This window comes from Medicago truncatula, chromosome 3 (genome assembly GCF_003473485.1).
Source record: "Medicago truncatula cultivar Jemalong A17 chromosome 3, MtrunA17r5.0-ANR, whole genome shotgun sequence".
Classification (NCBI taxonomy): Eukaryota; Viridiplantae; Streptophyta; class Magnoliopsida; order Fabales; family Fabaceae; genus Medicago; species Medicago truncatula.
Genome location: NC_053044.1, coordinates 55,662,818 through 55,688,427, shown reverse-complemented (window position 1 = coordinate 55,688,427; position 25,610 = coordinate 55,662,818). Strand labels below are relative to the sequence as shown.

At 33.7% G+C, this 25,610-nt stretch overlaps 2 protein-coding genes across 4 annotated transcripts; both read left to right on the top strand.

Annotated features, from left to right (window-relative positions):
* The first annotated feature begins 6,006 nt into the window (after positions 1 to 6,006).
* Positions 6,007 to 10,475, top strand: LOC25490181 (myb-like protein X). 2 transcript variants are annotated; one of them, XM_013606656.3, is made up of 11 exons: positions 6,010 to 6,614; positions 6,696 to 6,750; positions 6,837 to 6,936; positions 7,034 to 7,247; positions 7,598 to 7,651; positions 7,735 to 7,877; positions 8,185 to 8,758; positions 8,922 to 9,036; positions 9,179 to 9,228; positions 9,446 to 9,592; positions 9,886 to 10,475. In XM_013606656.3, the coding sequence occupies exons 1-11, from the start codon at positions 6,108 to 6,110 to the stop codon at positions 10,126 to 10,128; spliced, it is 2,202 nt and encodes a 733-aa protein (XP_013462110.1). In that variant the 5' UTR covers positions 6,010 to 6,107; the 3' UTR covers positions 10,129 to 10,475. The 2 variants fall into 2 exon arrangements, with proteins under 2 accessions (XP_039688087.1, XP_013462110.1); XM_039832153.1 differs by lacking the exon at positions 9,179 to 9,228 and having other exon boundaries at positions 6,007 to 6,614; positions 9,886 to 10,028.
* Positions 10,476 to 11,974: 1,499 nt separating this feature from the next.
* On the top strand, positions 11,975 to 22,278 carry LOC25490180 (uncharacterized). 2 transcript variants are annotated; one of them, XR_003010404.2, is made up of 16 exons: positions 11,975 to 12,129; positions 13,017 to 13,231; positions 14,316 to 14,452; positions 14,532 to 14,642; positions 14,750 to 14,851; positions 14,949 to 15,057; positions 15,151 to 15,351; positions 15,845 to 16,013; positions 16,099 to 16,180; positions 16,270 to 16,363; positions 16,715 to 16,811; positions 18,100 to 18,193; positions 19,085 to 19,157; positions 21,040 to 21,213; positions 21,333 to 21,441; positions 21,742 to 21,816. XR_003010404.2 is itself a non-coding variant. In XM_013606654.3 (16 exons), exons 1-16 carry the CDS (start codon positions 12,117 to 12,119, stop codon positions 21,898 to 21,900), a joined length of 1,950 nt encoding a protein of 649 aa, XP_013462108.1. In that variant the 5' UTR covers positions 11,975 to 12,116; the 3' UTR covers positions 21,901 to 22,278. The 2 variants fall into 2 exon arrangements, 1 of the variants encoding a protein (XP_013462108.1); XM_013606654.3 differs by having other exon boundaries at positions 21,322 to 21,441; positions 21,742 to 22,278.
* The last annotated feature ends 3,332 nt before the right edge of the window (positions 22,279 to 25,610 follow it).

Sequence of the window (25,610 nt, the reverse complement as noted above, 5' to 3'; positions counted from 1 at the left end):
GAGAATGAAGACTCAGATTTCTTAGAGAGTCCTGATGCATCTGAGGAAGAAGAGGGATCAAGAAAGAGAAAGCTGAATAGGTTTAAGTTGGGCAATAACAATGACCCTGTAGTATTTGAGGAGGGTCAGATATTTGCAAGTGGTGTTTTAGTTAAAACTGTTGTGAAAGAGTATGGTTTGCAAAGCAAGACAAATGTGTACCTAGAGAAAAATGAGAAGAAAAGAATTGTGGTGAAGTGTATGCAAGGTTGTCCATATCATATTAGATTTAGTAGGGTTCCTCCTCAAAGTCATTATGTTCTCTCTAGTTTGAAGTCTGTGCACAAATGCTATCCAACTGGTAAAATTAGGGTGTTATCTGGACAGTTGTTGGCAAAAAAACTGGTTCCACTACTTAAGCATACACCTACTATGACCCTTAAGGGTCTAAAAGATGAGTGTAAGAATAGGTGGAATGTGATGTTGAGCTCTTTCCAGGTGTATAGGGCAAAATTAAGTGCTTTAGAAATGATTCATGGTGCTTGTGATGAACAATATGCTCATCTAAGAAACTATGCTGAAGAGTTGCTTAGAAGCAATCCTGGGAGTAGTGTTAAGATTCAATGCAAGCCTGGTGTTGGGGGGGTATTTTTTCAGAGAATGTATGTCTGTTTCAATGCTTGTAAAAGGGCATTTGTGAGTAATTGTAGGCCATTGATAGGACTTGATGGATGTTTTCTGAAAGGGAGGTATGGTGGACATCTGTTATCAGCTGTTGGTAAAGATGGTAACAATCAAATGATACCCATTGCCTTTGCTGTTGTGGAAGCTGAAACAAAAGATTCATGGGATTGGTTTATGGATCTGCTTCTATCAGACTTGAATGGAGTAGAATTCAAAAGATGGTCTTTCATATCAGACCAACAAAAGGTAATATTTATTTCATTTATGCAGTTAATTTTAGTTATATTAAATTTAGTTTTGATTTACATTGATAAATTGTTTTGTCAAGGGTTTAGTGAATACCATAGCTGCTATTGGGGAGCATGTTGAACACAGGTTATGTGTCAGACATTTGTATGGAAACTGGAGGAAAAGGCATGCTGGAGAGAAATTGAAAGAAGCTTTGTGGAAAGCTGCCAGGGCCTGCACAATGCCTGAGTTCAACAAAGCTATGGAGGATCTGAAAAGATTAAGTGTGCCAGCTTGGGAGGAAATGAGGCAGTATGCAGCAGGTATGTGGTCTAGGGCAGGATATAGCACTCACACAAATTGTGACTTGCAAGTCAATAATATGTGTGAGGCATTTAACTCTGCAATCTTAGAGTTAAGGGATTTACCAATTATATCACTTGTTGAGGGATTGAAGTTCTATATCACAAATAGGATAGTTAAGTTAAGAGATTACATGTTAAGGTATGAAGGGGAAATTTGTCCAATGATAAGAAAGATTGTGGAAAAGGCTAAGAAAGATACAATTGGTTGGACACCAATTTGGTGTGGTGATAGGGAGTCTTCTATGTTCTCTGTGACTGATGGAACTGACACATATGCTGTCAATCTCAAAGACAAAACATGTGCATGCAGAAAACGGGATTTAAGTGGTATCCCTTGTCCTCATGCCATTGCTGGAATTTATTACAATCAAGCTAATGTTGATGATTATGTGGCACACTGGTATAGGTTAGTTTTATTTATAAGTTTTTATTGTTTCTTTATTGTTATTCATTACATTTTTTTCTGAATATTTGAATTGTTTGTATAAAATTGGTAGGAAACAAAAATTTCTGGATACTTATGATCATTTGATCCTTCCTTCTAATGGCCCAAAACTATGGCCAGAAGTTAACACAGAACCAATACTCCCACCTGGTGCCAGAAGGGCACCTGGGAGGCCTAAAAAGGCAAGAAGGAAGGAGAATGATGAGCCCAAAACAGCAAGCAAAAAGGGCAAAAGAAATCAGGTAACTTTGAGGTGCAGAAGGTGTAAAGAGCTTGGACATAATACCAGGACATGTGGTGGAAAGACAGGTGCTGACAGAAGGATTCCTGTTGGAGGGAACAAGGTAACTTTGTTATATAATTTTCTTTTTAAACTTTCATTTATTATATAAACTTTGTTATGTAATGTCCCTAAAATAACTTTGTTATGTAACAATTGATAGGATATTACTACACAATCTGCACAAACTGGTATTGATGCACAAGCTGGACAGCCTAACAACAATGAATCTGCACAAGCTAACACATCTAATGTGCAATCAACTGCTGCTGGTACACCTGCTGGTGCTGCAAATGGTACAACTTCTGTCAACAACATTTATGGACCTGCTACAACTTCTGTTAACAACAACATTGCATCTGGTACACAAGCTGCAATTGGAAATGTTACAACTGTTTTCCCTGCTGCAAGCAACATATCTGGTACAATGAGAGGTGGCAACCATGTTGTTGGTGAGGTAGCTTTGTTTGTGCCTAGAAAATCTAGAACAACAGGGGGTAGAATTGTTGGTACTCAACAGTCTGTGAACAAGACATAAGCTAGAAGCTAGGAAGGAGAATGATGATACTGATGTTTTGGTTTTGGTCATGTTATGTAATGTCAAGTACTCTTATTTATATTTTGCTTGTTTATTTTAAGTACTCAAAAGAGTATCTTTTGGTTATGCACTCTGAATGTTAAGTGCTTTGATACTCTAGTAATGCACTTTTGGTAATGTACTCTTAATTTACTTTGTCAATGACAAGTACTTTTAATATATTTATGACAAGTATGTTATATCATTTCTTAATGCTTAAGTTTTTATAAGTTTACATCATACCAACAATACATAAGTTTTATTACATCATACCAAGAAGTAATAAGTTTGTTTACACCATAACAATAACTGATAAATTTTCATTAACACAATTGAACTCAATTCATTTCTTTTCTTACATCATAATCATAAGTACATAACTTTTCATTACATAACAACATAAGCTAACATCACTACATAACTTATCCAAACTTTATGATAATTACCAACACACTTACAAACAACAACATTCCTAAAATAACAATAGTTAACACAAGCAATTTCTCCTTATTCTTCAATGCATCATTCTTCTTTAACAGTCCTCTAATTACTTTCTTCTGCCTATCAGGAACTTCTGGATCAAACCATCGGAAAAAACTGCACTTTCTTCTCTGCCAATACTTCCCACATCCATGGAATCTCCTTCCTGGATTTTCATCAGTCCAAGCTGTTACTAGAGGGGATTCAACGCCACAGTAACATACCAACTTCGTTTTGCCCAAGAATGATGACCCACTCACGGTTGAAGATGAAGATTGTCCAAGCATTTTCTGTTACCAAAAATCGAACAGGATGAACACAAATCGAAGGAGAATAAACGAGAGAAGCAAGGAAGAAGGAAGAAGGAAGAGCACTGGAAATTGGGTTACGATGAATCGATTATGGTGAATCGAAAGAAGAAGGAAGAAGAAAGGAAGAAGAGCAATGGAGATTGGGGTCAAGTTTGGGGCTTCTTAATCCCTAAATTATGACCGTTGCTTTTCTTCTCACGTGTCAAGTCTCTTTTGTTTTTCATTTTTTATTTTTTTTAATTCTTGTAATTTAATACATGGCATTTAAAATAAAAGAAAATTAGTATATACACACATGGCATGACATATCAGCTTTGACCAATTCAAAATTGCCCAAAAGGACTGAAACTGCAATGGGGCTAAAACATAGGGGGCCAAAATTGTGGTTTTCATACATGGGGGGCCAAAATCGCAACGTTTTGAAAGATAGGGGGGGAAAAGTGCACTTTAGCCTATTAATTAATGTGAATTTCCAAAGCTGACCTTGTAATATTGATAGCAACAAAAGAATTATTATAAGTTATCTAACTTTCTACAATGGGTAAACATCAGTGCAGCCACTGAAAGAAAAAAAAATATTCCCTCTCCCATGGTACGAGACCTATGCGGCCCTCGCACCTTATACAGCGCCTTCCTTCATGTGTTGTTCAAGATTTTTTCTGTGAAATAGAGATGAAAAAAATGGAGGTTAGAAAAAACTGAGAAGAAAAAAATAAATACATAAAAAACCAGTGAAAGAGAAGAAAAAGTGAGATTGGTAATGATAGTGAAGGAGTATTGAATGATTTATATAAAAGATTATTTGAAATTTGAATTTTTGCCCCCAAGAATACAACTTGCAGCATTAGTCCCGATATAAATTGTGACATTGTACCAAAAGTGATTTATATAGTCTAGTTGCAATGTAAAGAAAAAGGTGTTTTTGTTGAGCAAATGAACTCAACCAAATGCTTTTAGTAGTTACATGACATCATCATAGTTAATTGTGGTCATTTAGTTCAATAAAGTAATTTTCAGACAACTTTTACCCTCAATTGTGTGATTTGGCAAGCCAACCAGCTTGGGGTAATAATAGGTTTTCCACAACATCTTCTCTTCTTATATTAAGAGAGATTTCAATTCAATTTTTAGACTACCACATCCATTAATATATAATTTAAACTACATTTATAGTAAAAACAACTTTCTAATGATCAATAATTATCCAAATAACTAAAGATATTTCTAACTCACAATCATATTAACAACTTTCTAAAACCCTAACACACAAAATGTGAATGAATGTGTAGGCTTATAGATTTTGAACATGTACTTGATGTTTGAGTTTGATCTGTTGCTTGACTTTGACGAATTTTGATGGGGCTTTGATTTGTTGGAGTGGTGAGGTAAAATGTAAGGAAATAAGTTTGAAAGAAGAATGACGATTTATGTTTTTGTATGTATTGACAAGTTATTTGGGCATAATTCATAGGGCATAAATCACGAACCAGCGACCGAAAGTTATGATTCGAAGGGACAATTTTGGAAAGGATTAAATAAGTTTTTCGTCCTATAAATATAACAGATTTTGAGTTTAGTCCTTATAAAATAAAACGAGGTGTTTTCATCCTTGCAAATTTTTATTTTGTTTTTGGTCCCTAACGAAAATAATTTTGACATGTTCTTGACATTCTTTAAACATAATATGAACATACAAAAGCTAAACATAATAAATGGACATAACATGAACACATCTTGAACATTAAAGACTCGTAATCTTGACATTCATATTAACATGAACATGTCATTAGGGACTTAAAACAAAATAATTTTTTTTGTGAGGAAGAAAACATTTAGTTTAATTTTTTAAGAACTAAAATTAAAATTCACTATATTTTTAAGGACGACCCATTTTAAAAATTATAGATGTCTGTGAGTAGGGTTGGGAATAGGCCAAGCCGGCCTACAGGGGCCTATGATCTGACCTGTTTTGGCCTGGCCTGGCCTGGACTGTTTTGTAGATAGGCATAGGCTTAGGCTTTTTAGAAAGCCTGTTTAGTTAAACAGGCTAAGCTTAGGCTTCAAAAAAAGACTGTTAAGTCTAATAGGCCGGCCTATTAATACTTATTTATTAAAAAATATTTTTGTTTTATATTAAAATAATTGCATATATTAAAAATATAAACATCCTTTTCTCTATCTATCAGTCCCTTAATAGGCTTTGTTGTTATAAGCTTTTATGTAGGCTTTAATCTAGTTGAAATTTACTTGCAGTGAAATAAGCTTTTAAGTAGGCTTTTAAGGCCAGTCCAGACTTTTAAATAGATCAGGCCTAGAAAAACGGCCTATGATAGGCCATAGGCCAAGCTCAGGCTTGTGATTTATTTCGTAGGTCAGATTCAGGCCTATCAAAGTCTGGCCTGACCTAGCCTATTTCCACCCTATCTGGGAGCAAATCAAAGGGTGGAACAATCAATTTTATTAAGTTTGTAGGTCATTGCAGTCTGACCCAAAAAAGTGTAAACAGAGACCCGTATACCTAGCTAAATTAACATGTGCAAAATTAAATTAAATTAAATTGAAAAAAAAAAATGGCGTTAAAATAAAAGCAATTTCTTTTTTTTGTATGGCGCGTTTTTATAGAATTTTCAAACAAATTTACCGCCATTTATTTAGGTTAGGTTTAGACTAGAACCATTTCACGATCCGTTTTAATTCGATAAGGTTAAAGCCTTTGTTTCCAAAACCAAAAAGTGTCGTTCAGATCTCAGAATCAAACATGGATAGCGACGAAGATTTCGAAGCCTTACCTTCTTCTCCCGTCATCGAACGAAAGCTTAAGCGTTTGAAGAAGGCATCTAGGGTTTCAGAAAATCCTCTCCCCTTTTCGTCCCCAATCAAATTCTCTGGATCCGAACAGAATTCTGGCTTGGAGGTGTCAATTAGAGGATCTGTCCCTGAAGTTGAAAGCTTGGGTGGTGAAAATGTTACTGACACAGTTGAGGAAAACGATTTGGGTGCGAAGAGGGTTTTGGAGTTTGAATCTATGGACGATGAACTTGACGCCAGGGTTCCAGAGAAGACAATAGAAGAATCCGGGGATAAGAATACAGTCGAATTAGAAATTAAGCAACCTAGTGTAGAAGAAGTTTCAGAGAAGAAAGAAGAAATTTCAGAGAAGAAAGGGAACAAGAATAAGAAGTCGAAGAAGAAGGGCAGTGACGACGATAACGGCAGTGAGAAGAAGCTTAAAGAATCTATCTCCAATAAAAGAAAAGCCGAGAAGGTTTGTATGCGTTTTCCAGTGAATTATTTTTATACAATTTGTTATTGATTTTATTAATTTGTAGATTCACCGATTTAACAGGAAAGAAGGGAAAATCTCAAACAGCTTCGAGCTGAGTCTCAGAGACTTCTTCGCGGTATGGATATTTTTTGGATTTTATATTTTCTATTGTTTTGTTTTTGAGTTTCCAATAACTCACATAGTTTAATGTGTTTTGTTTAGAAACAAGAGATGCTGCATTTAAACCTGTTCCTCTGGTTCAGAAGCCTATTTCGTCTATACTGGATAAAATTCGAAAGAGGAAATTAGAATTTTTAAAGAAGTAAGTGGGTTTACATCAATATTTTGTTTCAGCATGCACTTAATTGGGATATTTTTACTTTAGATAAACACTAATGGATACTTGGGTTGGGTTTCAGATCTAATGTTTCTTTTCATGACAATGATGGCTTCCATGTGGATATTGATTCTGATCCTCGCCCTAGTGAAGAGATAACTAATAAGATTGAAAATGCTGAATCCGAAGAAACACCAGCTACACGCCCTGCAGAGAATGATTTAAGCACACTGCATATTGATGGTTCCACCGATGCTGCAGATCATTCGAGCCGTGAAAGTATTCCTTCTCCTATGGTTAGTCAATATTCCAGCTAGTTATACAATACAATTTGGTATTTCTTCGTCTCAAAGTAGTAGATTATATTATTCTAATGCATTGATTTTGGACATCTAACTGGGGACTGAACTGATATTTGTATAATTGTATCTGCTCTCAGTATATTTTGATGGTATTAAGAAATGTGATAATAAATAAACTATAAATTGAGAAATTTGAAATCCATAAGTTACAAAGTATAGAAGATATCAAATATAACTGATTTATTTTTGCCCTTGAAATCTTTGTGTTAGTTTATTACATGGGAGATGTTGGTTTTCATCATGTTAATATTGCTATCTAAATCATTGCTTATGATGAGTTTCAGGATGTGGTTTCAGAAACTATACATGCATTTCGAGCTCCCGTTGATGATACCCAGGTATTCTGTCACCCATTTATTCAGACGCTTTCTTAAAAATGTAGATTTTGTTCACCAAGTGCTTATTTGTCTTTGATTTCTAGGATCTCTTTTCTGATTCTGAAATAAATGATATTAAAGAAGAGGCCCTAAATGGGAAGTTGAATAAGCCTTCCGAAGAAGTGTTTGCCCCATCTATGCTTTCAATGAACTTGAAACTTGATTCTGCTCCTGTTGATGATGATATGTAAGTTTTTAGATGTTTCTTCCTTTGTTATCTTCAGATTTAGTCACTCACTTGCTGTCTGTCACATAAAGTTTCATTGTCTATTTATTGTCACCACTTGTTTCATCGTTGCTGATTCTACTATAAAACTATAACTCTTACTTTGGGATGAGCTTAGCTATATGGTTGTTAGTTTGGATTTTTACGTTGGAAAACTCTGGCGCTTACCTATAAACCGTGGCCTTTTAATTCTTCCATAGTGGAGGACTCTTCAATTTGCTTTCCATTGTTCTGGAAGTTAAAAATGAAAACCAATCTTTTTCTCCAGGTCCTCCGATGACGAGGACAATGACAAGGAGAACACAGTGCCACACTTACATGGATCAGCTGACTTGTCTTTACCTGCAAGCGGTGACCCTGTCAAGGCTTTTGTTGATGAAGAAGCCGAAGAGGAAGATGACAGTGACAATGACCTACAACGCTTCCAAGATAATGAAGAAGGTGACAATGATGATGATATTGAGGAGCTTAATGATATGATTGCAACTGGATATGAAGAAGCGCCAATTGATAGAGAAAAGCGTGACCAACTCCATCAGCAATGGCTTGAGCAGCAGGATACAACTGGGATGGATAATCTACTCCAGAAACTTAATTGTGGTTCAAGATTGAAAGATTCTGACGATGAAGTTGACGAGGAAGATGAGGAAAGCAAAGAAACTGAAAATGAATCTGACGATGAAGTTGAAGACTTCGCTGCTCCATCTGATGCTGTGAGGATCAATCTGAAGAAGGCGAAGCAGATGATCCCGCAGATGTTTACGGATAAAGATGATGCATATGTATCATCTGATGAGGAAACTGAGGAGAGGCTAGCCAAACAGTCCCTCTCTTATAGAGTTGTGAGTTCTTGCTTCTCAGCTACTAATACTATAGTAAATGTATTGCTGTCACTTTGATTTTGGCAGAAGTTTATTGCATTTCCATCTTTGCCTGCGCTAAGGTACTCATGTGATGAAATGATGATTATTTTTGTTTTTATATCAAAATTGTAATGTGTAACAGGAGAAGAACGCTCAATTCTTTTCACCGGCTGAAGATGAAAGCAGCAGGGGAGTTTTCAATCTCATAAAGAAATTAAATGTTGTTCCTGATACCAGGATAAAAGGAAGAATTCCATGTAAGATCTATTAATTTTAGTATTTCACGAAATTGACAAAACCTATGCAATGTACACCAATCAGGCTTTGAGATTATGATAACCAATCAGGCTTTGAGATTATGATAACGCTAACGGTTTGTTCCATTATTGTATGCTGCAGCCATATTTGATATGCCACACATTGGCCAAAACATAACTAAATCATCAAAGGTAATATACTTTGAACTGCTAGAACATAGCTATTTTACCTGATGAAGTGCTCCTTTATCCTAGCAAATTTTTTAAATAAAATTGTAGGGGGTCTATATGTGTAGATGTTTTTCTGACAACTTCAGTTTATACTTGAACCACAAGATTGTTTTTATCAGCAATACAGAACTGTATTTGAGGTGATTATTTCTGAGTTATCTTGTTTTAAATATTTCAGTCATCTTTTATCGGTCGAGCTTCAAATCAATTTATGCCTTCTTCTCAAAAGCATGGATCAAGCAAGGTTCGATCGTCATATATATTTGGGCGAGATGACAGCAACAGCAGACCTTCAGTGTTGATGTCAGAGGATTCTTCAGATACGGTATTGACTATCAGAAATTCGAAAAACTAGCATGGCATTAATAACCGTAATGCTATACAATTTTTCTATGAATTATGCTAGCAAATTCATATGGATCCAACTAAATTTATGTTTAGCATTCATGATTTAGTGGAATCTGTGGATAATACTACTAGAACTGTGATGGTAACAAACATGCTTATTGGAATCGACCTCTCCTTTTGTAAATGCTATTTAAATATGCAATATTGTTTACGTCATTTATATTCTACTGTCATACTGACTGCTGGTTTCTCTGTTTGGTTGTAACTCAGATTATAAGGGAGAGTCAAGCACCCAAAGTTGTTTCTACCAAATTCCAAAGAAATACTCAGAACAAATATGCCACTTCAACTTCTAAATCTCAAGAGTCAAATGTATCACTGATGGAGGTATTAAGCAGGTCCTCAAATCGTACAAAGCGTTGTGTCAAGAATGTTGGAGTTCAGCAAAATGAATCTATATTCGAAGCATTTAAGTTAACCAAGAAGTCAATTAAGACAGGGGAAAGAGTTTGATGTATGATGTGAAATGATGGTATTCATATGTTTAAACCAAAGATTTCTGTTTATAAAAGAGATCAGCATTTGCTAGTCTTTCCGTGCGTTTGGGTTTTGTTGGCCAGTTCCCTTTGTGGATACCAGAGTAATGCAGCAACAATAATGATCTCAAAATTTTCAATACAAATAGAGTGGATAATTATTAGGGAAACTTACCCACCCATCTTTTATTTTGTGTCAAGTAGTCTTCGTATTTTATGACAAAATATTTAGTGTGTTATTGAACTTCATTTTTCATCCACTTCTGATATAGATTTACATACATGATTGCGATCAACTACAAATGACATTAAGTCAATTTGCAACACTACTAGCCTTAAATTATCAATAAAGAGATCATAGAATAATTGCATTATTTTATTTAGTTATAATATTTTCAAACTAGATATTAGTTAATGAATTTTTGTAACGGGTCACACTTAATCAATCATTTAAGGTAAATATTACTACTTGGCATTGTATTGTTCGTGTATGAAGTATGATGTAAAAAAATGGCGACAATTGACAAAGTTGAATATCATGCACGCCTAACCAGAGAGTCGTACATTGTTTTTAAAATTTACCAACTAGTATATTAATAATCTATGTCACGTGTTATGAATGCTGTCCACGGTAACATGCATGCAAAATTCGAATCCAACACTTGGCTGAAAGTTGGAATGAAGGTAATCCGATCGAGAGTCCGAAACCAACGATAAAAAAACACATAGTATTACTTTGTACCAAAAAAACACGTATACTACTACATACATAGTAGAAAGGAAACGATGCTATGGATGTTTATGGATATGCTTTACAGCTTTAGTACACATCCACTAACACTAAAAGACAAAAATAAACATTTTGAATTAAATACAAGTCGTTTACGTCATCGCATAGTTGCACTGTGTTCTTATCTTATTATATGTTTCCATCTTTCTCTCTTCCTATAAGAAAAGGAAAAAATATTGTCTCAAAAGTTGCTAAAAGAATGGTTGTATAAATACCATTCCCCTTTTTAAAGGAAAATATCATTCCCCTTGAAAAACAATTATAGTGTCAATGTTCAAAAATTTTCAAAAAAATCCATTTTAGAATATACTTCATATTGTTCAAAAAACAAAAAAAAGAATATACTTCATCTCTGAGTCTTTTGTAAAAAATATTATTTTAAAATAGTTGATTCATTTAAAATTTTTCTTTATTACTCTCGTCCCATATTAATTACTTTTTTTAATTATAATTATAAATAATATTACTTTCCTCACCACAAACTTAATATACTTTGCATTTTTTGGTGGTAGGTGCTTCAAACTTCAAACTTTTGTATATATTATGCTTGTCCAATCAACTGAGATAAATTTGAGATAAATTTATGATGAGTTGATGACCAATATATGATATGAAATATGCAAATGACTTCTAGTATTGTAACAAAAGAAAATTGGCCATCTATCAAAATAAAAAGGCTAAATTGCATTTTTGGTCCATTAACTATTTAGTTAGTATCGTTTTGGTCCTTTAATTAAAATTCAATTTATTTTGGTCTTTAACTTCTCTTCGTTACACATTTTGGTTATTTCCGTTAGTTTTAATTCAAAAACGTTAAGTTTTCTTCATTTTATTCTGGATTTTTTTTGGGATTCTTGTTGTTGAAGGTTGACGGAGATGCTATGAAGATGAAAAAGAGGAGAAAAAGATGAAGAAAAACTAACGTTTTATAAATTAAAACTAACGAAAATGACCAAAATGTGTAAGTGAGAGAAGTTAAGGGACCAAAAATGCAATTTAGCCGAAAAAAATAAACAAATTGGCCAAATTGATAAAGGGAAAATAAAGCATGAGCTGTTGCTATATAAGGATTGTAACTTCACTTCGCTCTTGTTCCTTCACCTTCTTACTATATTAGAATTTCCAACATACTCCGAAACAAAAACGCGATCACCTGTAACTTCTCCGTCTCCGATATGGACAACTCCGGTTAGTTCTCCTTCTACTCTCACTCTCACATCCATCGTGCCATTTCTTCAATTATTCTCTTCGGTTTTCGCAATCTACAATCTCTTATTACGTTTACAAATTTCAATCTAACAAAGAAATATTAGCTGGTTTCACTTCTTTTGAATTTTCGTTTCTCTAACTTCAATTTGGTCGTAATCATACGGATTCCGCGTTTTTTGCTTTCATTTCTTATTATTTTATAGCCGTGACGACTTATGGAGGTTATTGAATGAATTTTAATGTTGTTTATAATGATGTTTGTGAATTGTAAGGGTTTATGTATGAAAATCCATGTGATCCACGATATATTTTAGTTTTTAGTTAGTTATATTATATTTAAACCGCTGTGTGATGAAAGAAAATTAAACTTAATTCATGTGATTGAAGGTTTAATGTCTTTGATATTTGAGCTTATCTACTGTCACAAGCACCAAGCACTCGTTAGACTATTTCGAAGAATTTATGAAAACAGCTTATGACTTGTTTTTAAGCTGGTTTAAGCTTATCTTCATAAGCTCTCCATGATATCTTATGGAAGTAGCTTATAGCTTGTAGTAAAGATAAGTGCTGATAAGTAGTTTTGCTATAAGCTGCAAATTAAATTGTTTATCCAACATAGCCTGGGTCATGTCAATTGACTAATTGTTGTGCTCGTTCTACTTAAATGAGGTAATTATAGAAGTGAAGTGTAGAAGTAAGTCATGTTTAAAATTGTAGTATCTTTTTTATTTTGGTTTGAGGAATTTTGATTTATTGGAATATAGGAGACGGTTCTTTTTTTTTTTTTTTGGAAAATGTTGTATAGTAAATTGATCTTGAAATGACTCTTTACTAAGGTGTTTCTTAAATTTATCTGCTTCATCTAGGAAATCCACCACAAGAAGTGGTTGTGCCACCAGTTGAAGGTGTTGCTGGTGGCGGTACGTCATACGGGTGGAATGATGGTGGAACACATGATTTGATTCACCTCAAAGGACCAATTGACCCTACAGAAATCCCAACTAGGGATTTAGTGCATGTATGGTGCATGCCAAGCACAGCGAACATTGGAGCTCAAGAAATGCCTAGACATTTGGAGCCTGTTAGTATTTTTATCTTATATTCTTTTTTTTTTCCTACTAATTTAAAGATGCTCTTATTGTTTAATATTTATACCATATAATATATACACAATTTCATGTTTTCTGTAAGCATGGTGTTAGAAATGTTTGTTATTTATGAATACGGACGGCATGTGTGTTGGTTGAAATATTATTTCTTAACAATTTACCTTTTGTGATAATTACTTGTTAATTGATTTTGACCATATTCACACAATTACACGTGAGCCCAATTACTTGGTTATAAATTTTTTTATATTGAACAACAAATAAAATTAAACTATTTTTTGGTGACAATTTTTTTAATCGTGGTTACAAAATTAAACCAGGATACTATATAATTATGCGAGTCAGGATCCGTTAACACCAGGTGTTAACGAATTCGTTGACACCAAATCTCAACCGTCTATTTTTTTAATCAAAGGCTCGTATGTTTCTATATGGTGTGTATCCTTTCCCCAATTACATACTATTATTTTATTAAATTGTTGAGAAACTGTAGTCGAAAACAGTGGTGATACTCTTCTCTTTAGACAAATTGTTATCATGTGCCACACACCCAGATTCACGATTTCTATACGGTGTGCACTTTTTCCTCCAATTTCTATGTGGTGTGCATCCTGTTTTCAATGCCAGATTTTCATGATTTAAAACAATAATTAATGTCTTTTGTGGGAATAAGTTTAGAAGAAGGGTATTTGGATAAAGATGAATAGCCCCAAATCAATTAGGAGAAGTTTTGCAATGATGAGAGAGAAACAAACACAAATGAACAAACAAGAGCTTCAATTACAGAAGAAATGGCTTTTTGAAACAAGAGGAAATAGAAACCAACTTGAGGGCTGAGACACAAACACAACTAGGGATTTGAGGAAAAAAAAGATACGGTGTACTGCCGGCAAAATTCCTCATGTGAGGTTTTAAATGGATACATATTAGCCTTTGGATCAAATAAAATAGAGGGATATGATCTGGTGTCAACGAATCCTAACTCAAATTATGCATTGTGAAAATAAAATATATAGTTTTTTCGCTTGACACCAGCATTTTTGCTTTATGTTGTAGATAAATCTCCTGGCAGCTAGAAATGAGAGGGAGAGTGTGCAAGTAGCTATTCGACCAAAGGTTTCATGGGGTAGTTCTAGTGTTGCTGGGACTGTGCAGGTTCAGTGCAGCGATCTATCCTCTTCTTCAGGAGACAGGTTGCGTTTTCTTTATAGTACAAAACAAATGTATGATTTATCTTGATTTATACCGAGTTGCTGACCTCAATGTTGGCAGACTGATTGTTGGGAAGTCTCTTCTGTTGCGGCGGGTGGTGCCCATTTTAGGTGTACCTGACGCGCTTGTTCCTCTTGATCTTCCAGTTGGTCAAATAAATCTATTTCCAGGGTACACGTCTTATTGTTTGATTAGTATTTATATTTGTTTTTCTTCTTGTGCCGTTTGCACAAGAAGCTCGATGATTAATTATTTTTCACTCCATTGATATTATTCAGGGAGACTACTGCTCTTTGGATTTCTGTTGATGTTCCAAGTGATCAACCTCCAGGACAATATGAAGGAGAAGTTCTCATTACTGCTACAAAAACAGATGCAGAGTGAGCCTTTTTGTTTTAATAACTTTTTTGTTTTCGATTTTTTGTGTTACAAGTTTTAGTTCATAACCTTTCTTTGTCAACTTCAACCATTATACAGATCTTCTGTTCAGAGTTCAAGCAAGGTTGAGAAACGTCAATTGTATAAGGAGCTTAAGGAGTGCCTTGACATTGTTGATCCAATCGATGGAAAACCATTAGATGAAGTGGTAGGTTTTATTTTCAGTCATTGTGTGTCATTCTGGTACTATTTTTAATTTTGGGTTTATTATGGTTTTTTCATCCAAGCATCTAATTTTTAGGTTGAAAGGGTGAAATCTACAACTCTGTCCTTAGGAAGGATTCTTTTGTCGCCATCATTTTCTGAATTCTCTTCAGAAAATGGGTCAGCAGATGTAATGGAAGAGGATGCCATTTCAAATCTCTCTCTACGACTGAAGTTAAATCTCACTGTCTGGGAATTTGTACTTCCCGAAACTCCTTCCCTTCCTGCTGTATTTGGTGTATCCTTGACCTATATAAAATGTCACACAAACAAACTCATTTTACTTTATTTTGTTTTATTTATATTTTATAACTCTTGAAAAAAATATTACTGGTATTTATACTAATCTCAGTTTGGTTATTAGATGCTACATATCTCTGCTTACTAGTTAATATACAAGTGACATTGAATGTGCATTTATTCTTAAATGGTGCATGATACCATATATTACAACCAATATATCGGTAATAAAATTTTCATCTTGATGAATTATTTTACCAATCTAATGACGGTATCATATGGTGTGACAGACCAATTTTAATTGGTGCATCCCAGATGCAGTCAGTTTGCAACACAAACAAACTCTGGAAATGGCTGACATGAGACTGTCACTTGTTTACTTATCAATGCTTATTTTTCATTTTTCATTCACCATGCACTTTTGGTCTATATCTTTGTGAATTACGGTTTATTTGTTTGCCCGTTTCGTTGTTTCCTTTATTCTTCACTAGATATCTGATACTGTGATTGAGGATCGCTTTGGAGTTAAACATGGGACAGCCGAGTGGTATGAGGCATTGGATCAACATTTCAAATGGCTTCTTCAATATAGAATCAGCCCCTATTTTTGCAAATGGGCTGATGGTATGCGTGTTTTGACATACACGTGTCCATGGCCAGGTATATTTTTGAGGCAATAGGTTTGACAGAGTTGCTACCTCAAGAAATAATAGCATTGCTGAATATTTCCCTCCTGTCATTGTAGCGGATCACCCAAAATCAGATGAATATTTTTCAGACCCACGGTTGGCAGCATATGCTGTACCATATAAACAAGTAGTCTCCGGGTATACAGTCAGTTGTCCCCGTTCGCTTCTGTCAGGTATATTTGGAATGAGAACTGATGAAATTCAACCCACCTGTTGATGTGCCACAGTAATGATGCGGCGAAGGATTACTTGCAGAAACAAGTTGAGATATTGAGAACCAAGAACCACTGGAGAAAAGCTTACTTTTACTTGTGGGATGAGGTACAAACATGTGGGCTAGAATTACTAATAAGTCTACCCTAGGATGATGTCATAGTTAAGTTATCCACCTTTATCCTAACTTTGGATTGAATATTGCTGCTAAAAAAAAATCAGCCAAGCGACTTTTGTAATAATCATTGATTAATTGCATGACAAATCATGTCAGAATTGTGTCTATCTCTCTCTTCCCAAACACTAAATAAGCGGACCTTATCAATATTTATGAACATTCGTATATAAGAAATAGGTCAGCATGCATTTTTCACTTGAGAGGATAGGTTGCCATAACTTTGAACCTGGCCAAGTTCATTATGATCCTAATAAGCTAATTTTCTTTCTAATTTTGTCCAGCCACTAAATTTGGAGCAATATGATTCTGTTCGCAACATGGCCAGTGACATTCATGCTTATGCTCCAGATGCTCGTATTTTAACTACATACTATTGTGGTACGTTTATCTATATATTAAATTATTCTAATTTAACTTCGACTGTCTTGTCTTATACATAAAATAGATGATAGTTTATTCATTTTAATGTCATTTAAGTTGTTTCTCATACTGGTAATGCCTTTGTTTTGTTTGGCATATTAACATTTTGGAATGAACGAAAATATTTCACATGGTTGTAACAGCTGGTTGTAATTTTATTCTTAAATATTAATTGATCAGATTGCTGAAACGGGTATCGTTCATTCATAATTACTGTTATTTGGTCAAAGAATAGTTTTGATGGCGATATGTCTGCAATTTGTTTCTTTCTTCTAAATTTTTCCATCTTTGAAAATGGTATCGTCCAGGTTTTCTTTCTTTCATTATTATTGTTGCTCAATCAAAGAATAGTTTTGCCAGGGAAATGGCTGCAGTTTATTTCTGCTAAACTTTTCAATCTTTGGTTTTCCTAAATTACTTTATGAATAATAGTTTTGCTGAGGATACTGCAGATTCTTCCTGCTAAATTTATCTTCAATCTTTTATTTATTATATTGGAAAACCATATTTTATAATTTTTATCAAATGAAACCTTACAATGAGATGTAGAATGGTAAACATTTGCTGACGCATCCTTGTGACTTACTGTTTTACCTGTCACTAAATCTTCTTGGTCGGCAAAGTATGTGTTTAGATTAAACTTGACGGTAGTCCATATGAGGAAATCTTGGTGTTGACAATATAAAGTTCTCATGTACCAAGGGAAAATGCAGCACAATCTGTATCTATATTTCAGTATTTATATACTCCCTCCGTCCCAAATTGTATGACGTTTTGGGCATTTCACACGTATTAAGAAATGTAATTAATATTGTGTGAGAAAAGGATATTATGAGTTGTTTTACAAAATTGTCTTTAATAAATGATATGAGAAAGATAAATTAAAGAAATGAAAGAAGAGAGAGTAATAAATAGTTAAGGGTATAATAGAAAAAGTAACATTAATGTTTCATTGGTATTGTAAAGTGACGTATAATTTGGGACAATTTTTTTTCTTCCAAAACGACATACAGTTCAGGACGGAGGGAGTAATAGTCAATCACAATTTTGCTCCGTTGATTATTGATTTTGTTTTATGTCTCCGATAATTGTAAGACTTGCTTCTTCAATTTACTTGCATATTCTTAGACGACTCCATCAATTCAAAATTTGTCTCAGCGTTCTCCAGCCAGTACTTTCAGTTTTAGCTTCTGTAGTTGTTCTTTTTTTTTTTGAGTGTATCTTATTGTGTGTTTGTTCTATGCAGGGCCAAATGATGCACCTCTTGCACCAACTCCATTTGAGGCTTTTGTAAAAGTTCCAAGTTTTCTGCGTCCTCATAATCAAATTTATTGCACGAGGTATTACTTTATATCGAATGTATCTCTATCAAGAGTAGAGTACGTTTTATATTTATCATATAACTTCCACGTATTCACTGTTTTGTTTGCTTCAAGTGTTTCGTTATATATTTTTGGGGATTTTTTTGACACGAATTAGTTTTTAGGTTTATTTTATTGGTTTTCCCGGATGCTCTGGGATTTGCATATTAAGATCGTTTTGCAATTTATACTGAGTACATTTGTGATTTAAACTTATGATTGTCAATTTGTCAGTATGTCAATTTATTATTCTTTTTCTCCTCATTTGTCCTTTCTGAACTCCTGGTGATGCTATTTCTAGTTGTGGGTGAGATGTCCTGAAATCTACTTATTTAGTGAGACTCCATTTATGGTGAAACAATTTCCAAAATATCAATTTATATGAGTTGTTTTGTGAAGCGCTTTTCAGAGTCTTGGTCTGTAGTCGGTGGTACTTCATTTTCTATTCTTCTATTTTTTTTTCCAAAAGCCGTTAGAATGTTAAATACTGTACCTTTCTCATTATTGTTGAATGAGTTTATCATCTAAACTGGTTTTGTTTGGGTGAGAGGTTTTATGTCTCACAGAGGTCCAAAAGTGCCCCTTCTCGGATTTTGTTGCCTACATCTATATTTTTAAAGCTCTCATTTGTGGTTCACGTTCATACCCAAATGCTATTATTCAATATAAACTTGAAAGAGTAACTTGAACTTCAGTTAGTTTGCCGAACCAGTGTCATTTTGGATATTTGATGGACTTACTTCTCAAGTCTTATTTATTGTGCCCGTGGAAGAAATAAATTTTACAATGGTGAAAATAAAAGTGGGAACCAAGAATATCAGAAGTTTTTTTTTCCATTAAGCATGCTAAGAACTTGAATTGTTTTTACAGTGAATGGGTCTTGGGGAATCGAGAGGACCTGGTCAAGGATATAATTGCTGAATTACAACCAGAGAATGGCGAGGTAATGTTATATAAGTTCATTGTCTTTTTTTCATCTGTAATTTGTTTTGTGCTCTTACTTTCTTCTGAGTTGATGGATATTTGTTTTTTACTCTACAATGATGTTGAACATAATATCTTAAAACAGATAGTAAGGTCTCTTGTAAGGTATACGAGTTTTGTATTTCTTGAGCTATTAAGCATGTACTGGATTTCTTATGACAGTACCATGTGTCTACCTGTTCACAAGGTTCAACCAATGTTACTCTTCTGTATAACCACCCCCAAAAAAACAATCTGGTTTACAAAGAGGTTCAACCAATGTTACCATATTCCGCATAACCACCCCCCAAAAAACAAATTATAAACTGGCGTATGCATACCCATTTCCCTGTTGCTACTGCTAATCTATCCGTGAAGATTTTGAAAATTAAAGAAGGAAGTAGAAACCAAAAACTGAAGAGACATAAAAGTTACATAAATACAAAATGGAGAGAAAATTAAAAGGCTTTATTTGGAAAACCAACTCAATCTACAAAGATAGAACAATAAATGATGAATTGAAGAAACATCACTTAGAGTAATGTATACCAGATAACTATGGTCTTAGCTTTATGTTTCTGGGTTGCTTTTTCTCTGTTGTGTCTACCAAGCTCTGGATTTTAGAAACAGCACTAGCATCAATGTAGTAGGATAGCAGTAACTAGACTTGATTCTCAAAAAAATTCCTTCAAATTATTGTGTATTAACAATTCAAACTAAGGCTCCATTTGGCTTATTTAAGGAATTCATTGTGTTTATGTTCCCATATGCGCAATGGGCATTCTTGTCCCCGTGTTAATGATGTAGAAATTAAATATTTGTGAAAGATGTCATGTTCCTAACAACCAACATTATTACATTGATGCATTTTAACATATTTCCTGGCGAAGACTTTTTTCCCCCCGATAATTATGGTGATATTTCACCAACAACAGGTTAAAATCGGAAATCAATTTGAGTGGGTGTACTAATGCTAAAGTAATTGGCATGTTGCGCACTGACGGATCCAGGAGTTTTGAATAGTGGGGGCATCATATATTAAAAATTTATAGCATGATATATGTTACATTTCATTTTCAAAAGCATAAATACCCATCATAATTGTCCTCTACGATGTTTTATATTCTAGAAACATTGAATGATTTTCTCATTCTCAATATCAATAAAAATACCTCCCTCCATATAAACAACCAAACAATCATTTAACCAGTCATCTCCCATTCGATTTCGCATCCGATTCATATTATCAAAAAAGGATCTGAGATATATATGATGATAGGTTTGGGCGAAGAGAAAAATGATATCTGATAAGTGTGGGGCATGTGATCGAAGAGAAAAGATTTTTAAAAACTGTGAAGGCACAACCTCACACATGCTTGAACATACATTTGTCCCTGCTGTTGCGTTGTGAATATTTATTCATTAAATGCAAGAATTCCATTTTTTTGTTTCTATGTAGAATGTAAAAATCCTATAGATCTGACAAATAACTAGTGATTTAAAATACTCCCTTGGTCCTTTTTTATAGGACTACTGTACAAAAATCATGGGTATTAAGAAAAGTTGTTGGAGTAATAAATTTGTCACAAATGCATATGACTATAACCAAATTGCTCTTTGTGCATAAATATATTTAATGTTAACCTATCATATTCCAAGATACAATGATAGTATTAATAAGGGGTATACTGGGAAAAAGAGTAATAAATGCATCTAGAAATTAGTATATAGTCTTATATTTAGTGTCAAAACTTTTTTTGTAAATGGTCTTACAATTAGGGACGTAGGGAGTAGAATGTGTATTACTATTTTGCTGGTGCCTAGTTTTATTCGCTCATTACAGGCATGTGCTTTTGTTACAGGAATGGTGGACATATGTCTGTATGGGACCATCAGATCCTCATCCAAATTGGCATCTTGGAATGCGAGGAACTCAACATCGTGCTGTCATGTGGCGTGTGTGGAAAGAGGGTGGCACAGGATTTTTGTATTGGGGTGCCAACTGCTATGAGAAGGCAACTGTAGCCAGTGCAGAGGTGATTGTGTAGCTTGTTTATGTTATCTTACGTTGGGAGTTCATGAATCTGTTAGAACTTGGGATATTGTATTGTTATTTTCCTACAGTTGATATATTTTTGTGACAGATAAAATTCAGGCACGGCCTTCCTCCCGGTGATGGAGTTCTGTACTACCCTGGTGAGGTATTCTCAACTAATCAACCGGTGGCTTCTCTTAGACTAGAGCGCCTACTCAGTGGCTTACAGGTAAGAGTAATTATTTTCACCACTCAGAATATTGCAAAATTATTCTCAACAAATATGTTTCTTGACAAACTACTGATCTTAATGTAAAGGCTACTGGTAGAGTTCAATATTTTATTTTATTATTTTATAATTTTACATGGTTTGCATCTACGTTTTTTGTATGAAGCTCTGTTTTCATGACATTAACTGGTATACGTTTCTTGTATGAAGCTCTGTTTTCATGGCATTAGCTGGTATAAGTTGTAAATAGTTTTTCTTTTACATACTCTGATCTTAGATTTCCTGTTTACCTCTATTTAGGACATCGAATACCTGAGACTTTATGCTTCAAGATATGGCAGGGATGAAGCCACTGCACTTTTGGATAGAATGGGAGTTTATTTTGGTCCTGAGCGTTACACACATGAGCACATGCCAATTGATGCAATGAGGGGTCAAATATTCAATTTGTGCCGTTAATGATTTTTTTTGTACTGACAATGCTTGAAAGGTTCGTGGGGTTCATGTGGCAACTGCTGAAAATTTCAGGCTTCAGTGTTTAGACTTATAGATATGCCAATCTTCACCTCACCTCGTCGTGATATATACATATTGTAGTGCACAATTTAAACTCTATAGATACGGAATGGGACTATTATACATTTGGAACGTAGTAGGTGAGATATATTCTGTTTTCATGTTGTAGCGCGCTATTTAAACTCTAGATATGGAATCCCACTGATACACATTTGGAACGTAGTTAGATGAGAAATCTTTTGTTTGTGCCGAAATGGGACCATCAACTGGACATTATATCATGAATAGAGATTGCAGTTTATTTAGGTTTACTAGCAGTTATTAGCCTTGCATGAAGGGTTGTATATTCTCAAACATTTCTCTTTTAGCTTGCATGATGCACCAGTAAATTTTGGGGTTCAATCATATGTGATAATAATATACTACGAACTAGTTGAGTTCAATCATATAAAGTCTGTTTAGTGTGGGTTCATTTATTCATTACAGGTAAATTTGAACGTCAAGTTTCAAAGCCACGACGGGTATGTGAGCACCTTTTCAAATTTTTGGGTTCAATCTATAATGAACCACCTAAATGTGAGCATCTTTTCAAATTAGAATTTGAACGTTTTTCGCTAACCTTGTTAATTTTCCATAAGTAAAGAAATAAATACATTAGTTTGTATAAACGTCAAAAAAAAAATAAAAAAAAATACATTAGTTTGTATTTAGTTTGTATAAGTATCGAAATTGATCCTCATGTCAAATATTGTTTCAGTAAAATAAATACACGCGTTTGGTCATTGGTAGGAAACTAAAAAAATTATATTTAAGGTTTTGCATCAAACTCATTCTTCAGAGTTAAAATATCTAATCATAAATCAATCTCTCACTAAATTTAATTTTAAAAAAATTAAGTTCATCTAACTTCACCAAAAACACACTCAAACACGCAATTAAATGTCTTTTTAATATCTTAGAACACAGTAATATCTTTGCGGGTAGGAAAATTGTGATATGTCGAATTTCATATTTTCCATTTATTGATCATCAAAGTGAAATTCAACCAGTAGTCTACTTTAAGAAAGAAAAAAAAACGCCAATTAAATGAAAACATTAATTAAATTATTAGTCTATATACCGGTGAAGTAATTTTCCTCCTTTGAAATAAAGTCGTTTGAAAAATTAATTCAAAAATTAAAACTAAGATTATATTTTTGGAGTGCAAAATAAACATTTATCCAAGAAGAGTTGTCTTCTCATCTCCTGAGATAAAGCTCTTGCCAAATTTAGAAGTTCTAGCTCAACTGGCAAAAATGTCGATATTGTTAGGCTGGATGCCATGACCGGGGTTCGAACCCCGGTACCTCCACTTGTGTGTGTGAGTTTATAATGACTTTGCCATTTCGTCTATCTACCAAAAAAAAAAAACTCTTGCCAAAATGCTTCGTCGCTAATAGCTTCAGTTATGTTCTGCATAGGCATTCCAAAAGCCTCTCAAGAAATATTTTGCTTTGAGAATCTTACATACCATGGCATGTGATTGCATCATAATTCACCAACTATTTTTTTGCAAGCATTACTAAATTGAAAGCGTAAAAGAACTTTTTCTGCTTGCCTTTGATAGAGTCCACCACTCCAAGAGTTTCATTTGCGCCGAACTCTATCATTGATGTAGTTGAAGGTGTTTTTTTTCAGAGTAGTGATTTTGAGACACTTTTAATGACGTAATGTGAGTATGAGAGGGATATCAAAAAGTTATCAAAAAATTGTTGCACAAATTTTTTTTTTTTTTTTTACTATAATGGAATATGCACTCTAAAGTGGTAAAAAAAAAGAACTTTGATTTAGTGAGATTTATAGCCTGCCCCAATACACGTTCATAAGTGTTAAGGATAACCTACATAGTTTGAGCTTCATTCTCTAAAACCCTAAAAAAAAAAACAACCATCTACAAATAAAGGTGAGTAATAGGTGGAGCTCTGCTGCAAATCTTTGTGTCATGGAGTTCCACCACACGATCACCTTGATGGATGAGAGAATAAAGTTCCTCCACACAAAGAATGAAATATTACGAGAGAACAAGTCCCTTTGAAAAATACCTCTATTTGGTATAAATTGGGTTAGAATCAAGTAATCAACTAACAAAGATAATTGATTGGAATCACAAACGATATAATATCCAATCAACCCATTTGTTGGCAAATCTCATTTCGAACATGATGACTTTTAAATATAGATAAACTGTTCAAGTAGAGCATTAAATATATTTTTTATTATGGGATGAAAATTAAGGTTTTTTTTTTTTTTTTTTGTAGAAGCTGAAAATTTAGGTTTTATTTTTATTTTTTTTATTAAAGACTGAAAATTAAGTCACTACTTTAAATGTGTATATTTTGGTGAGTTACTAATTATATATAAAACCAAATAATACACAATTAGGTATGCCAATTATGCCGAGAATGAATAACGATCCTCTCCATTTATAAAAATAAATTGAGATATTATTTATAAAGAGATAAAAAAAAAAAGACCTCTGGTTATGTATCAAATCAAACGAGGAAAGGGTTGACAAGCAGCGAAAATAAATGTTCTTTTGGTCCCTTAAGTATTTATTTGGTATCGCTTTGGTCCCTTAACTTAAAAAAAAAATTGTTTAAGTACTTTATCTTTATCTCTGATGCCTGTTTTGGTCCATTCCGTTAAAAAAATTCAAAAAAATGTTAGGGTTTATATCATTCATCTTCTTTCTTCTCCTTCCATCATCTTCTTCATGATTTTCATCATCAACAACACACCAACCCAAAAAAAAAAAAAAAAAAATTCATCATCATCTTCATCATATCTATAAACATAATCAATTTCATAACTCAATCAACAACCAATTTGTTCATAAAAAAAATCACTTTAATTTACCAAACAACTTTCTTTTTAAATCCAAATCCAAAACCACAACAACTAGACATAACAACAACTGCTATGCTTCTCTAAAGATATCAATAAACTAATACCTTCACCTTATAACTACTCTTCCAATTGTAAAATTTCAACTTTCAACTGTTCAATCTTAAGATCCATAGATCTCCGCAAATAACCTTTCTTCTTTCTCCTTCTACTACTTGACCCATTAATGCAATTTCTTAGATTTGGCTTGGGTTGAGTAAAGAGGAACTGATATTGGGGATTCACCTTGAAATTATAATTAAAATTTTCTTTAATAATTCTAATCAATTCCTTAAAAATTATCAAATAGATCTTGAGAGTTGAGACAATTGTAATCTTATTAATTCACTGTCTTTATAATGAAAATTAACAATTAAAAGGAGAGAGTGGGATGAGATAGTGAGTGAGACTTTGTTGTTGTTGGAATAGAAATGAGGAAGAAGGAATCAGTGAGGTAGAGAGGTAAAGGGGTATTTTGTTGGTGGCTCTTAGGTGGAGAGGTCACAGAAAAATAATAATGTTAGGATTCCTTTAAAATTATCACTGTAGATTTTGGATTTGAAAAAAATTGTGGTGAGTAGATATGAAGATTTTGGTTGATTTGGTCTAGGGAGATTGAGAAATTGTATTGTTTAGATTGAAAGGGATGTTTTTTAATGGAACAATTGGTTATTGATTGAGTTATGAAATGGATTATATGTTTATAGATTTGATGAATTTTTTTTTGGGTT